Here is a 16,434-nt window from a genome sequence, read left to right as displayed (position 1 = left end):
TTAAGGCACAAACTAACGGAGATGGGAGTAGACTCTCACATGGTGGATTGGATAGTGGACTGCTTGACAGATAGACCTCAGTATGTGCGGTTGGGAGACTGTAGGTCTGACACTGTGGTCAGCAGCACAGGGGCGCCGCAGGGAACCGTACTCTCTCCGGTCCTGTTCACCCTGTACACATCAGACTTCCAATATAACTCAGAGTCCTGCCATGTGCAGAAGTTCGCTGATGACACGGCCATAGTGGGGTGTGTCAGGAATGGACAGGAGGAGGAGTATAGGAAACTGATACAGGACTTTGTGATATGGTGCAACTCAAACTACCTGCGTCTCAATATCACCAAGACCAAGGAGATGGTGGTGGACTTTAGGAGATCTAGGCCTCATATGGAGCCAGTGATCATTAATGGACAATGTGTGGAGCAGGTTAAGACCTACAAGTATCTGGGAGTACAGTTAGACGAGAAGCTAGACTGGACTGCCAACACAGATGCCTTGTGCAGGAAGGCACAGAGTCGACTGTACTTCCTAAGAAGGTTGGCGTCATTCAATGTCTGTAGTGAGATGCTGAAGATGTTCTATAGGTCAGTTGTGGAGAGCGCCCTCTTCTTTGTGGTGGCGTGTTGGGGAGGAAGCATTAAGAAGAGGGACGCCTCACGTCTTAATAAGCTGGTAAGGAAGGCGGGCTCTGTCGTGGGCAAAGTACTGGAGAGTTTAACATCGGTAGCTGAGCGAAGGGCGCTGAGTAGGCTACGGTCAATTATGGATAACTCTGAACATCCTCTACATAGCACCATCCAGAGACAGAGAAGCAGTTTCAGTGACAGGTTACTATCGATGCAATGCTCCTCAGACAGGATGAAGAGGTCAATACTCCCCAATGCCATTAGGCTTTACAATTCTACCGCCAGGACTTAAGAACTTTTTAAAAACTATTATTAATGCTTTTTGAGATGGTGATTTAGATGCATATCATATTTTTTTACTGAGTTAATTATTGTATGTAATTAGTTTTGCTACAACAAGTGTATGGGACATTGGAAAAAAAGTTGAATTTCCCCATGGGGATGAATAAAGTATCTATCTATCTATCTATCTAATATGGGAAAATATCAGGTTATAAAGTAAATTGGGATAAAAGTGAAATTTTACCTCTTACTAATGGAGACTATAGTCAATGTCGATTAATAACCTCAATTTAGATGGCCGGCAAATGGTATAAAATATTTAGGTATAAGAGTTGATAATGATATAAAAAACTTATACAAATTAAATTATTCACCACTTTTGAAAAAAATTCAGGAAGATCTTGATAAATGGATGGCATTACCAATAACATTAGTAGGTAGAGTAAATACTATAAAAATGAATATATTCCCTAGACTACAATATTTATTTCAATCATTACCAATACAATTACCCCAGAAGTTTTTTCAAGAGTTAAACAAATATGTGAGGAAGTTTCTCTGGAAAGGTAAGATATCAAGAATATCGTTGGAAAAATTGACATGGAAATTTGATCTAGGAGGGTTACAACTTCCAAATTTTAAGAATTATTATAAAGCAAATCAACTTAGATTTATTGCATCTTTTTTTGAGAAAGATAAACCGGCATGGATTAGAATAGAACTAGATAAAATAGGAGAAAACGTACCAGAAGATTTTATATATAAATGGGAATCTAAATGGATACGGGAAAAGAAAAAATCTCCTATATTAAAACATTTGATTGATTTATGGAATAAGATAAATGTTGATGATGAGACAAAAAAATCTTTATTAGCAAAGAGATCTTTAATTCAAAATAGACTTATTCCTTTTACAATGGACAATCAACTTTTATATAATTGGTTTCAAAAAGGGATAGATACATAGGAGATTGTTTTGAAGGAGGTATATTAGTGTCATTCGATCAATTAAAGAATAAATATAAAGTATCAAACAACACTCTTTTTTGTTACTTTCAACTAAGGGCTTATATAAGAGAAAAACTAGGTCAAACAATGTTATTGCCGAAATCTAATGAAATAGAAATTTTAATTCAAAAAGGAAATATTAAAAAATTTATATCTTGTATGTATAATTTGATTCAAAAACAGGCAATTAAACAAGGAGTCCATAAGTCAGGACAAAAATGGGGAAGTGATTTGAATATTAAAATTGAAGAAACAAATTGGTCAAGACGATGTCTTGATAGTATGACAAATACAATAAATGTTCGGTTAAGATTAGTGCAATATAACTTTCTACATCAATTATATATTACACCACAAAAAATAAATAAATTAAATCCAAGTTTATCTGATCAGTGTTTCCGATGTAACCAAGAAACTGGTACATTTTTACATTCGACATGGTCTTGTTCTAAAATTCAACCTTTTTGGACAAATTTAAGACTTTTACTGGAACAAATTACGGGAATACAACTTCCTCATAATCCAATATTACTTTTACTAGGTGATATTGAAGGGATAAAACCGAAACTCAAACTAAATAAATATCAGAAAGAATTCATAAAAATTGCACTGGCAGTAGCCAAAAAGGCTATTGCAGTTACTTATAAATCAGATACATATTTAAGTATAGATTGTTGGAAGAAAGAAATCTATGGTTGTATTCCATTAGAGAAAATTACTTATAATTTAAGAGATAAATATGAAACATTTTTGAAAATTTGGTGCCCTTATTTACAAAAGACAGGACTAAATATATAGGTGCTCTGAAGATGAAACAATTGGTTACTTGGGGAAAGAAATAAATATATATACTAAAGTTATTAAGAACTCCATGGAGCATGTGGAGATCTTCCAACAACCAGGCACTCTTTCTTTTTTTTTTCTTTCTTACTTTCTCTTTTTTTTATATAGGGAAGTTAGGGGGAGGGGTTAAGGGAGGGGGGAAGGGATATATACATTTTTTTCCACACTTGTAATTACTTAAAAACGCAATTAAATAAAATTTTTAAAAAATGCAATGAAGCAGAAGGCCATATTAACAACGGCAAAGAAATGGACAAGAAAATTAAGGAAATTAGGGAATTAAGAAAACCTCCTCTACAGAATGCATAAGATCAGCAGACAGATCCAGATGAAGTATGTGGGAGGAGGATTCAGTATATAGAGCAGCTGTCTGAGGATAATAGAGGGATTATTAAACAGATATTAAACACCCTAATTCTGGCCCACCTATTACCAAAGAAGAAAAAACTAAAGCAATGTAAAGCATGAAACGTGGTAAAGCCACTGGACTTGAGGAAACCTCAGCTTACAAGCCCTAGAAGATCTGGGCATAGATATTCTTTTTGAACTGTTTAATGGCATATATGAGTCTGCTGTATTGCCTGATGATCGCTTGAAATCTGTACTTATAGCTCTGCCAAGAATTCCTGGCATTATTGACTGTGAAAATTATAGAACAATCTGTCTTAAGATTCACCTAATAAAGATTTTGTTGAGAATTGTTCTGAGATGAATTAAAAATAAGTTAAGGCCAGAAACTTCCAAGTAAAACATGTACTGATGAGAAATGGTCTCAGTGAAGGTCCGAGAGTGGAAAACGAACCGGTGTTCAGCCCCACAGCTCTGTGCCAAACAAGAACCCCTGTCTGAGTCTGTCCCATCTGTCTGTGCTTGACAGTGCCAGTGTCTTTTATTTTCCTTCTCAACCTCGTTCTCCTGCCTTCTCCCCATATCATTTGACGCCTTTACAGAAAATCTTTGGGATCAACGGCAATACGCATATTCAACAGTTCATCTTTCTGCGACAGGAGAACACACTTCAGAGATCAACAGTCTCTGCATTTTTATTTCATACATTATTATTACGCATTGGTGCAGTATTATTGTGTATATTATTATTCCCGGTTTATTTTTAGTAAAGTCTGCACACTGCTAATTGTGTTTCTAAATGTCGCTGCTGTAACGAAAGAATTCCCCACTCGGGATCAATAATGTATTTATTTATTATTATCAACATCATCGTGATTATTCTGCAGTCCTTTATCTCTTTCATCAATTTTCCCAACTCTTTACTTCACGCCCGACTAATCTGATGTATCACCTCCCCTCCACCCCACATTCTTTCTCCCTCCCTTCCTTTCCGGTTCTGAAGAAGGGTGTCGGTCTGAAACGCCGACTGTTCTCTCCCCTCCATCGTTGCTTTCTGCCCCCCCCGAGTTCCTCCAGCATTTTGTGGGTGTTGTTTTGGATTTCCACATCTGCAGATTTTTTTCTAATCCTGTTTAAACAAATGCGCATGCGTGTGCGTCACAGCCGATCGCGAATATTACGCATGCGCTCAGTAGATGAGAGGCTCGCAGGGATCGGACGCAGGTAGGAGCAGGGCCGCGGGTGGGAACTTAATTACCGGCGTCTGCACCGCGATTGAAGGAACATTACTATGAGCTCCGTCCACACTGGTCCGGCACCTCAGGACAGTCCCAGTCCTTTCCGTCTCTCTCAGCCCCACGATTTACCCGAGTGACGGGGAGTTAACGGCTGATTCAGAGCGGTCGGCGCCGCCATTTCTCCGGCGCATGCGCATTGCTGGGTCCTTGAATCGCGGATAGACAGGTTTCTTGTTCTTGGTGTCTGCTGGGTAAGGAGGCAGCCATGGGTGACAGTGCCAGCATTGTCCCCTTAGAATATGTGCAAATACTGCGACCTCTGCCGTGGTTTTTCGTGCCTCACAATTGACCAAGAGACGCAGAAGATTCTTCAAGAAGGGTTAAACTTTAATCTGCAAATCAAAGCTGAGACAGTCATTGAGCTAGTCGCTGATTGCCCCCCGACCCCCGGACACAGCAGTTTTTATAGCAATCTCTAGTTGCCTATTGCACGTACTGCACGTACATCATGTCCCTTTTGTTCCTATCAATTGGCTTAATCATGTTCTAATCTACATCTCTTAGCTACCTCTCATTAACACACCATTGTCTTCTACATTTTTAAGACTTCGGTCTCCTACCAAATTGGATACATGCATAGCAAATAATAGTCCTAGGATTATGTGACTTAATTATGTTCTAATCTACATCTCTTAGCTACCTTTCTTTAACACACCATTGTCTTCTACATTTTTAAGACTTCGGTCTCCTACCAAATTGGATACATGCATAGAAAATAATAAACTCAGAACTGAGCAATGTTCTAATCTACATTTCTTTAGTTCTTTAGCTACCTCTCATTAACACACCATTGTCTTCTACATTCCTAAGATTTCATTCTACTAAGTTGAGTACATGCATAGCAAATAACTGACTTCATAGTTAAAGTTTATACTTTTATACTCCAATACCTCCAGCCATGTCAATCCGAGGATCAGTACCTCGGAACAAAAATATAGTGTCCAGTTACTCTTGGATGAAGAGTCTACCTTCCAGTCAGTGGAAATGTAAATTAGTACTGTATGGCAAAAAGAAATCCTCCCGTCAGCTTTAGTTCTCTGTGTAAATAACGATATGAAACACCTTGTTCTTGATGACAAGTGACTTGTAGCTTGCACACCACAAAGGTGCCACACACCAATGAGAATAACTACTGCCCACCCCTTCATAGTCATTGCCATCGATGGGTTCATCACTGTCAATCAGCTCGGGGTGGGAGGGGATCCCAGTAATTAGAAAATCTCCAGGATCCGACATGTAGTAACAAGTTCACTTTGTTGTGTTGTGGAGCATGACCAGCGCTTGAAATGATACCAAAAATCAGGACAAATTGAGCCAAGACACAGGTTGATTGAAGGCAAAAATAGCCTATTCTCATACAGAGGGAATACAGTCAGAGAATTTAGACGTACAGAAAAGCTGGATGAACGCTGCAGGTCAGGCAGCATCCGTCGAAAGAAGCAGTCAACGTTCTTTCAACGGATGCTGCTCGACCTGCTGAGTTCATCCAGCATTTTTGTACATCTTGATTTGACCACAGCATCTGCAGTGTACTTTGTGTTTACAGTCAGGAAATTTGTTGGTCAGTCAGGATGCCTGATCCGTGACATGTTAGAAGATGAGGAGTTCATATCTAAACATAGAAACAGAAGTCTGCAATATATTACAGGCCCTTCGGCCCACAATATCATGCTGACCATAAAACCTACTCTTGAAACTGTCTAGAGTTTGACTACCACATAGACCTCTATTATTCTAAGCTCCACGTACGTACCTAACAGTGTCTGAAAAGACCCTGATTGTATCCGCCTCTACCACCGTCGCTGGCAGTGCATTCCATGCACCCACCACTCTCTGTGCGAAAAAATTACCTCTGGTATCCCCCTTGTACCTACTTCCAAGCACCTTAAAACTATGCCCCCGCATGTTAGCTAGCTCAGCCCTGGGAAAAAACCTCTGGCTATCCACACGATCAATGCCTCTCATCATCTTATACAACTCTCTCAGGTCACCTTTCATCTTCCATCGCTCCAAAGCTTACTCACCCTATTAATGTAAGGCATGCTCTCCAATCCAAGCAACATCCTTGTAAATCTCCTCTGCACCCTATTTAGAGCATTTTTTCCAGTAGTGAGGTGATCAGAATTGAACAGAGTGCTAAAAGTAGGGAGTAACGAAGGCCTTTTATATCTGTAATAGTACCTCACCGCTTTTGAACTCAGTCCCATGGCTGATGAAGGCCTTCTTAAAAACATTGTCCAGCTGCGTAGCAGCTCTGCATGAACTATTGACACAGATCCCAAGATCTCGCTGATCCTCCAAACTGCCAAGGGTCCTATCATTAATATTGTATTCTGTCTTCAAATTGGACCTACCGAAATGAACCACCAGGTTGAACTCCATCTGCCAATTCTCAGTCCAGTTCTACATCCTATCGATGTAACGCTCTACTGTTCAGACTATCCACAGTTCCCACTACATTTGCGTCATCGACAAACTTACACACCCACCCTTCTACTTCCTCATCAAGGTCATTTTTAAAAGTCAGAATGAAGAGAGAGGAGGGGTCCCAGAACAGATCGCTGCAGAATATCACTGGTCACATCCTCCATGCAGAATACAGACCATCGACAACCACTCTTTGCCTTCTGTGGCCAAGCCAGTTGTGGATCCGCAAAGCAGCTCTCCTTGGATCCTTCCTCGTTACTTTCTCAATGAGCCTCGTATGGGGAAACTTATCAAAAGTCTTACTGAAAACCACGTACACTACATCCAATGTTCTACCTTCATCAATGTTACATCCCCAAAGAGTTCAATCAGGTTGGTAAGGCATGACCTGCCCTTGACAAAGCCTTGCTGACTACCCCTAATCTGATGCTCATAAGTCCTCCCGCTTAGGATCTTCTCCAACAAATTGCCCACGACTGATGCAAGACTCACTGGTCTATAATTTCCTGGGTTACCTCTACTCCCTTTCTTGAACAATCCTCGGGTGCTTCTCCCATCCCTATTGATGATAAAAAGATCATCGCCAGATGCTCAGCAATCTCCTCCCTCGCTTCCCACAGTCACCTGCGGTATATCTCAACATGAGATGAACTGGGTAATATTATGATGGAGCCAGAGCTCACATTGAGAGATCTTATAGAAACATGTAAAATGATGAAATGGATAGATAAGATTGCGGCAGGAAAGTTGTTTGCACTAGTAGATGGGACTAGAACTTTAACATTGGGGGCATTTGGGATGGAGATGAAGAACTGTGGTGAATCTGTGGATTTCTCTGCCCAATGAAGCAGTGGAGGCTACCTCAGTAAATGCATTGGAGACAAAGTTGGATAGATTTTTGCAAAGTAGGGAAATTAAGGGTGATGGGGAAAAGGCAGGTTGGTGGAGATGGGCCAGGTGACGTTTTCGTGCTCCAATTTCTTACGTTCTCACCACAGACTAAAATCTCACTTGAAAAAATTGTCCTTCACGCATTGATGTCCTTTCAAATATTTTTACAGGTTTGGAATGGCAGAACACTTGTGCAGTGTCTCTTTGCTGTCTCTTTCTGGATATATAAGGAGTGGCCAAATATTTTCTTTGCAACAACAATACATCTGTTTTTGATTCTTGGAGATGAATTATCTCATCCCAGCTGGAAATGTGTTTTCTGTCTGAGTTGAAGTTTTCTGCTGTAACTCTGTGAAATCCACTGGAACCGGTGTGCTGAGAACACACCAGCATTTGTTCACTGAAGATCAGTTCTTCAACTGCATTGATTGTGCAAGGGATTCAAACATCTGACTGTCTGAATTGCCAGATGATTGATCGCAGTGAGATATCATTCTCCTTCTCTCAGTGTGGGAAGGGATTCACTCACAGCCTACCCACAGACACACCAGTGAGTTCACAGTGGAGAGAGGCCATTCACCTGCTCTGTGTGAGGGAAGGGAACTACTCAGTCATCCAGTCTGAAAATACATCAGCAAGTTCACACCACAGTGAGACGCTCCACCTGTTCTGCAAGCGGGAAGCAGTTCATTCCGTTGTCGATGCTAAAGATAGATCCAAAAATTCACCAGTGAGAGGACGGTAACCTGTTTACATGGTGGGAAGGTATTCACACACTCAACCACGCCACAGTGACACCAGTGAGTTCACACCTGGGAGAGGCCAATCACCTGCTCTGAATGTGGGAAAGGATTCACTCAATCATCCCAACTGAATGAACACCAGCGAGTTCACACTGGGGAGAAGCCATTCACTTGCTCCGAATGTGGGAAGGGATTTACTCAGTCATATCAACTGAAGGTTCATCAGCGAATTCACACTGGGGAGAAACCTTTCAGCTGCTGTGAATGTGGGAAGGGATTCGCTGACTCATCCCACCTTGTGCAGCACTACCGAATTCACACTGGGGAGAAGCCATTCACCTGCTCTGAATGTGGGAAGGGGTTCACTCAGTCATCTCATCTGAAAGTACATCAGCGAGTTCACACTGGGGAGAAACCGTTCAGCTGCTCTGAATGTGGGAAGGGATTCGCTGATTCAGACTCCCTTGTGAAGCACAGCCGAATTCACACTGGGGAGAAGCCATTCACGTGCTCTGAATGTGGGAAAAGATTCACTCGGTCATCTCATCTGAAGGTACATCAGCGTGTTCACACTGGGGAGAAACCGTTCAGCTGCTCTGAATGTGGGAAGGGATTCGCTGACTCATCCCACCTTGTGCAGCACTACCGAATTCACACCGGGGAGAAGCCATTCACATGCTCTGAATGTGGGAAGCGATTCACTCATTCATCCACACTACAAAGACACCAGCGAGTTCACACTGGGGAGAAGCCATATACTTGCTCCGAATGTGGGGAGGGATTTACTCAGTCGTATCAACTGAAGGTGTATCAGCGAATTCACACTGGGGAGAAACCGTTCAGCTGCTCTGAATGTGGGAAAAGATTCACTAAGTCATCTCAACTGAAGGTGTATCAGCAAATTCACACTGGGGATAAACCTTTCAGCTGCTCTGAATGTGGGAAGGGATTCACTCACTCATCGCATCTGAAGGTGCATCAGCGAGTTCACACTGGGGAGAGGCCATTCACTTGCTCTGAATGTGGGAAGGGATTCACTGCGTCATACTCCCTTGTGAAGCACTGCCAAATTCACACTGGGGAGAAGCCATTCATGTGCTCTGAATGTGGGAAAAGATTCACTCGGTCATCTCATCTGAAGGTACATCAGCGTGTTCACACTGGGGAGAAACCGTTCAGCTGCTCTGAATGTGGGAAGGGATTCACTGACTCATCCCACCTTGTGAAGCACAGCCGAATTCACACTGGGGAGAAGCCATTCACGTGCTCTGAATGTGGGAAGGGGTTCACTCAGTCATCTCATCTGAAAGTACATCAGCGAATTCACACTGGGGAGAAACCGTTCAGCTGCTCTGAATGTGGGAAGGGATTCGCTGATTCAGACTCCCTTGTGAAGCACAGCCGAATTCACACTGGGGAGAAGCCATTCACATGCTCTGAATGTGGGAAAGGATTCACTGACTCATCTCACCTCGTGAAGCACTGCCGAATTCACACTGGGGAGAAGCCATTCACCTGTTCTGAATGTGGGAAGGGATTCACTGAGTCATCCAACCTGGTGAGGCACTGCCGAATTCACACTGGGGAGAAACCGTTCACCTGCTCTGATTGTGGATAGGGATTCACTCAGTCATCAGGCTTCAAAGTCCATCAGCGAGTTCACACTGGGGGACGCCAGTCACCTGTTCTGATTGTGGGAATGAATTCGCTCAGACATTTCAACTGACTGAACATCAACTGCTCAGACGGGAAGGAATTCACTCAGACATTACTGAGCGAACATCAGCGAGTTCACATTGTATAGAAGCTGTTCATCTGCTCTGACTGTGGGAATTAATGCATACATTCATCTTGGCTAACAAAAGACCAGACTGTTTTCAGCAGTGAGAGGACGTTGACCTGCTCAGACTGTGGGAAGGCATTCACACACTGATCCACACTGCAGAGACAGTGGTGGGTTCACACTGTGGGGAGGGTGGTCACCTGCTCAGACTGTGGGAAGGCATTCACACACTGATCCACACTGCAGAGACAGTGGTGGGTTCACACTGTGGGGAGGGTGGTCACCTGCTCAGACTGTGGGAAGGCATTCACACACTGATCCACACTGCAGAGACAGTGGTGAATTCACACTGGTGAGGGTGGTCACCTGCTCTGAATGTGGGATGGGTTTCGATCAGTCATTCATCCTTGTGTCCCCCAACCAAGCTTTGACCCAACGTGAATCGGAGAGATCAGATGCTTGAGAGGACGTAATTCACTCAGGTTCACCGACTGAGTATTAAAGGCAGTGGTTCAGGGCAGGTTATTTTTGAGCTTTCAGCAGTGGCCAATCTGTATTTAGGGTTGATTATCAAGAACAAGTCAGGCAGGAGCAAGTGGAGCGGTCACTGTTGGAATGGACAGAGTTGGAGTGGAGACATTGAGGCTTTAATTCTTTGAGGTTTCAGTGAGGAGAGCCTTCAGTCAGAGAAGACAAAGTCATGCCAAAAGTAGAATTTTTTTTTGCCCCCTTTTCATTTGTTCAGTTGTAACAGTGGAGATGCCAGGCGGGATAGTGGAAAGCTCCTTTGCGGGATGTGGGAAGGCAGGGGACCCTCCTGTGTCCCTGATAACTACACCTGTGAGAAGGGCTTCCAGCTTCAGCTCCGAACAATCCACATTACGGAGTTGGAGCTGGAACTGGATGAACTCCAGATCATTCGGGAGGCTGAAGGGGTGATAGGTAGGACATTTGAGAGGTAGTTGCATCCAAGAAGCACAGCACAGGAAACTGGGTGACTGTCAGGAAGGGAAGGGGGAAACAGCGAGAACAACTGAACAACACAGATATCACTTTAGATATTGTCAGGGATGGTGGGGATGACCAAATAAAGGAAGGTCACAGCAGAAGGGTCTCTGGCACTTAGTCTGGCTCTGAGACTGAGGAGGGAAGGGTGGAGAAGAGACGAGCTGTGGTCAGAGGTTATTCATTCCTTCAGGGAACTGATTGGACGTCCTGTGGGTGAGAATGAGATTCCAGGATGGCATGTGGTCTCAAGATGACACTTATGGAATGAAGCGGTTTTAGGCTTCGCTCCAATCCTTTTACTTTTTTTTTTACCTACAAACCCCCCCCTAAATGATCTTTTTATACCTATTCTAAAGGGGTTCAGACGTATGAAATCTTTTTCAATTGTTTGAATCATTTTCAACTCGTTGAAATGTCTAAAGCAAAGGAATCGAAACAGACGAAAGAACCGTTAACTTTAGAAGCAATTGCGAAGCTTACGGAGGACAGACTTGAAAAACTGGAGAATAAATTAACCTCAAAGCTTTCTATGTTGGATGAAATTTTAAATTGACGCAAAACTTCAATCACTTACACTAGATTCACAAAAACAACAAGCAAGTATTTTAGTTCTTGAAGATGCCGCTCGCCAGAGAGATCGCATAATTGAAACTCTGCAACGACAGCAAGCTTCGACTTTTCAACTGCTGGATTGTTATAAATCTAAAATCACTGATCTTGAAAACCGCTCTCGAAGACAAAATCTCCGGATAATTGGGATTCCGGAAAAATTTGAGAACGGCAATCTCACTGTATTTTTCTCCAAATTTTTAATGGATGTCTTCGGCTCAGAAGTACTGGATACCCCTCCAATAATTGACCGTGCACATCGCATTTCTCGTTTTCATTCAGATTCAAGTTTGAAACCACGACCTAATACCAAAGAGCGTTTGATTCGGGCTGCCCGGAAAAAGGGTATCATCAGCTTTCAAGATCTTAAATTCCGTATTCTGGAAGACTATAGTCCCGAAGTTTTAAGGGTTTTATATCGGTTATGTCGGAAATTCATCAAGAAGGCTACAAGCAAGCACTGTTATTTCCAGCATATTTGAGAGTTGCTCTCAATGATGGAACTTATCGGCTGTTCAAATCTCCAGTGGATTCCTTGAAGAATAACACTTTATTGTTTCTACGAGTTGACTAATGTAAAAATAAGTTTATAGATTTGGATCTTTTATAAAATGATGATTTTTTTTACGTGATTGCTTACACGTATTTCTTACACACAGTAAAAGTCCATTTTTGGTTTATTCTGAGTTCTTTTTATATTATTATTCTGTTAGTTGTGAAAGTAATTCATTGGGTTTTCTTTAAAGTTCATATACACTTTTTTATATTTTTAACATTTAAATATTAAGATTTTTTTAAAAATAAAATGTTGTTTCTTCTTCCCGAAAGGCCTTAGTGCTTGGATATGTCATATCTGTTTTGATGTGTCTGAATAAGTTTAAGGACTTTCTTTTAAAACACTAATACAATATTATCCATTATGGGTTTTAAATTATTGTTTTAAATCCTTTTGTTTTATATATATGTAATACTAATTGCATACTTTAATCTTTCTAACCCTTTCTTATAATATGGGTGGTTTGTATCTTTTATTTAACTTTTTTTGTTTGAGTTGCCGTCTTGAGACATGGGGTAAATTTAGTATTAGATTGCTTGCTTGCCTCTTTTTGGCTTTGGTTTTGAGGGTGGAGGGAGGGGGATTTCTTTTTGCTTGCTTCACACTTAGTTTTACTTCCTGGCCTGATTCGAAACGACAAAAATGGTTGCAGTGTCGTGACCTCCGGTTCCTCCTTGAACTTACTTCCCTCTTCCGGATACATGAGTTCATCTTTGTTTTTAACCTTATGTGTTAATTGTAATAAATATTGGCAATATGGATAAGATTATTAATTTTGTTTCTTGGAATACTAATGGTTTAAATCATCCGATCAAACGGAAAAAAATATTCAAAGTATTCCACAGAATGAATGCTAATATTATCTTTGTACAAGAGACTCATGTGAGGAAGGTGGATAGTCAATGCTTTTTTAGTTTTCAACAGAATCACTCGAATTCCCAAGCCAAAGTAAGAGGCGTTTCCACTTTTATAGATTCTTCAACCTCCTTTATACACTATGAAACCATTTCAGACCCACAAGGTAGATTTTTGCTTATTACTGGTCTACTTTTTAACCAAAAAGTTGTTTTATGCTCCAAACACTGATTGCCCTGAATTTTTTAAGTGTCTATTTACATCCTTTCCTAATTTGAATCAGTATATGCTGATAATGGGTAGGGATTTTAACTGTTGTTTAAACCTTTCGATGGATAGATCTAAGCCCACCCAAGCTCTTCCGAATAAATCAGCCTCTCTTATTAATTCCTTTATGATTGATTCTGGAATTACCGAAATTTGGCATTTTTTACACCCCAATGACAAAGAGTTTTCATACCTTTCTCAATTTTATCATAATTATTCAAGAATTGATTACTTTTTTATTGATCACCGTTTACTTACAGATGTTATTGATTGTAAATATGACTCCATTACCATTTCTGACCATGCACTTTTGAAGCTATCTATTAAGACATTAGACTCATCTACTAATGCTAAATCTTGGAGGTTCAACTCTATTTTATTGCAGGACTTAGACTTTCTTAATTTTATTAAACAACAAATCGATTTGTTTTTCTCAACAGCAGAGATCTCTAGTGGAATTTTATGGGACACTTTTAAAGCACTTATTCATGGACAGATTATTTCATACTCTGCTGGAGTTAGGAAACGAACTAATTCTAAAATATTAACATTGGTTGATAAAATCAAAGCAATTGATAAGATTTAGTGACCCCCCAGCAAAGAACTTTATAAAGAAAGAGTTGAACTTCAAATGGAGCATCGTTTGTTATTATCCTCTTCGATTGAAAATCAGTTAATTAAATCTAGAACCCAGTTTTATGTACATGGAGATAAGTCTGGCAAATTATTGGCTAATCAATTGAAAACTGCTTCGGTTAAACGACAAATTACTAGGATTCGTAAACGAGATGGCACTCTGACGATAAATAAAGAGATAAATAAAGCCTTTCAAGATTTTTATAATTCTTTATATCAATCAGAATTTGTTGAGGATTCTTCTATAATAGATGAATTTTTAAGAAAATTGAATATCCCAAAATTAACAACAGAGGATAGTGTATTCCTAGATGCACCTATTATGGAAACTGAAATAAAAAAGGCTACTTTTTCAGTGAATTCTGGTGAAGCTCCTGGTCTGGATGGTTATACTGTAGAATTTTTTAAATCCTTTTCCTCCATACTTTCTCCTTGGCTTTGTAAAATTTTTAAAGATGCGTTAACTATAGGTATATTGCCACAATCTTTTTATGAAGCCTCTATTTCTTTAATTCTTAAAAAAGATAAAGACCCCACTGAATGTGCATCCTATCGGCCAATATCCTTGCTGAATACGGATTTTAAGATTTTTTAGTAAAATTTTGGCCACTAGATTAGAAAATATATTACCTCAAATTATTTCTGAAGATCAGACTGGATTTATTAAAAACCGCTACTCATCTTTTAACATTAGAAAATTAATTAATATTATTTATACTCCTTCACCCAAAATACCAGTATGTGTCATTTTCTTAGATGCTGAAAAAGCATTTGATAGAGTTGAATGGCCATATTTATTTAATACGTCGCAGCATTTTAATTTTAGTTTGAAATTTATATCATGGATTAAATTAATATAGTATAAACCCTTGGCTTCGGTCTTTACCAATAATCAAAGATCTTGTTTTTCAGTTATTCCATGGTACAAGGCAAGGCTGTCCTTTAAGTCCTTTACTATTTGACATTGTTTTGGAACCTTTAGCTATAGCCATTCATGAATCACCTAATATTTTGGGTATTACTCATGGAGAAGGGACGTATAAGTTATCAATATATGCTGATGACTTGTTACTATACATATCCGACCCTGAGAGATCTATTCCTGCTATTTCGTCCTTGCTTGCTCAGTTTAGTAACTTTTCTGGTTACAAATTGAATTTTAATAAGAGCGAATTATTTCTACTAAATATGCAAGTTCCAATTTATAAACATTTACCATTTAAAGTTGTCACAGATTATTTTACTTATTTGGGTATTAAAATTACCAAAAAACACAAAGATTTATTTAAAGTTAATTTCTTACCTTTAATTGACCAAATTAAGTAACTTGTTACCAGGTGGTCTCCATTATCTTTGTCATTGGTTGGTCGAATTAATGCTATTAAGATGATGGTATTACCCAAATTCTTATATTTATTTCAAGCATTACCAATTTTTATTCCTAAATCTTTTTTTGATATTATTGACTCCAAAATATCTTCCTATCTGTGGCAGAATAAAAATCCTAGACTAAGCAAAAAATATTTACAGAAGCCTAAGAAGGAGGGTGGTTTGGCCTTGCCAAACTTGAGATTTTACTATTGGGCAGTTAACATACGATATTTAATATTTTGGACACAAGAATCGACTATAGCAGCTTGCCCACAATGGGTAAATTTGGAATGTAAATCTGTACAAGACTTTTCATTGTTTTCAATTTTAGGATTTTCACTTCCTTTTTCTTTATCTAAATTGAATAAACGAATAACTAATCGTATAGTTAAACATGCATTGCGAATATGGTTTCAATTTCATAAATTTTTTGGCTTGAATAAGTTCATCTTATCAAGCCCTATAATATCTAACTTTCTTTTTCGGCCCTCTTTTATGGATCAAGCCTTTGTTTTATGGAAAACAAAAAGTATAACATGTTTTCGTGATCTATTTTTAGATAATAGTTTTATGTCCTTTGAACAGCTATCTAATAAATATAATTTACCTAAAACTCATTTTTTTTAGATATTTGCAAGTTAGAAATTTTTTGAATAATGAGTTACAGTCTTTTCCGAAACTATGTCCATCGGACATTATGGAAAAAAATTTAGCTGTGAATCCTTGTCAGAAGGGTTTAGTAGCTATCATTTATAATATGATCATGAAAATACAGCCAGAAGTATCAGAAAAAATTAAGAAGGAATGGGAAAAAGAACTTCATTACCTTGTACCCACTGAGCAGTGGGAGAAAATTTTACAATTAGTCAATTCTTCTTCTATT

The 16,434-nt window shown here is 39.6% G+C and overlaps 1 protein-coding gene and 1 pseudogene across 1 annotated transcript; both read left to right on the top strand.

The window, feature by feature from the left end:
• The window catches only part of LOC140722015 (uncharacterized), an 88,646-nt pseudogene that overhangs the window by 26,103 nt on the left and 46,109 nt on the right, over positions 1 to 16,434 (top strand).
• LOC140722016 (uncharacterized) lies at positions 4,255 to 10,084 on the top strand. Its single transcript, XM_073036827.1, has 2 exons — positions 4,255 to 4,331; positions 8,545 to 10,084. Exons 1-2 carry the CDS (start codon positions 4,255 to 4,257, stop codon positions 10,082 to 10,084), a joined length of 1,617 nt encoding a protein of 538 aa, XP_072892928.1.

This window comes from Hemitrygon akajei, unplaced genomic scaffold (genome assembly GCF_048418815.1).
Source record: "Hemitrygon akajei unplaced genomic scaffold, sHemAka1.3 Scf000067, whole genome shotgun sequence".
Classification (NCBI taxonomy): domain Eukaryota; kingdom Metazoa; phylum Chordata; class Chondrichthyes; order Myliobatiformes; family Dasyatidae; genus Hemitrygon; species Hemitrygon akajei.
The sequence above is the reverse complement of the archived record's forward strand: the minus strand, read 5'-3'. Positions and strand labels throughout refer to the sequence as shown.

What these genes read in the sequence shown, in the direction of transcription:
- LOC140722016 (XM_073036827.1), top strand. Translation starts at nt 4,255, where the DNA reads ATGCGTGTGCGTCACAGCCGATCGCGAATATTACGCATGCGCTCAGTA. An exon ending in CTCGCAGGGATCGGACGCAG is followed by an intron (nt 4,332 to 8,544) that starts GTAGGAGCAGGG and finishes CACCTGGGAGAG; the next exon opens with GCCAATCACCTGCTCTGAAT.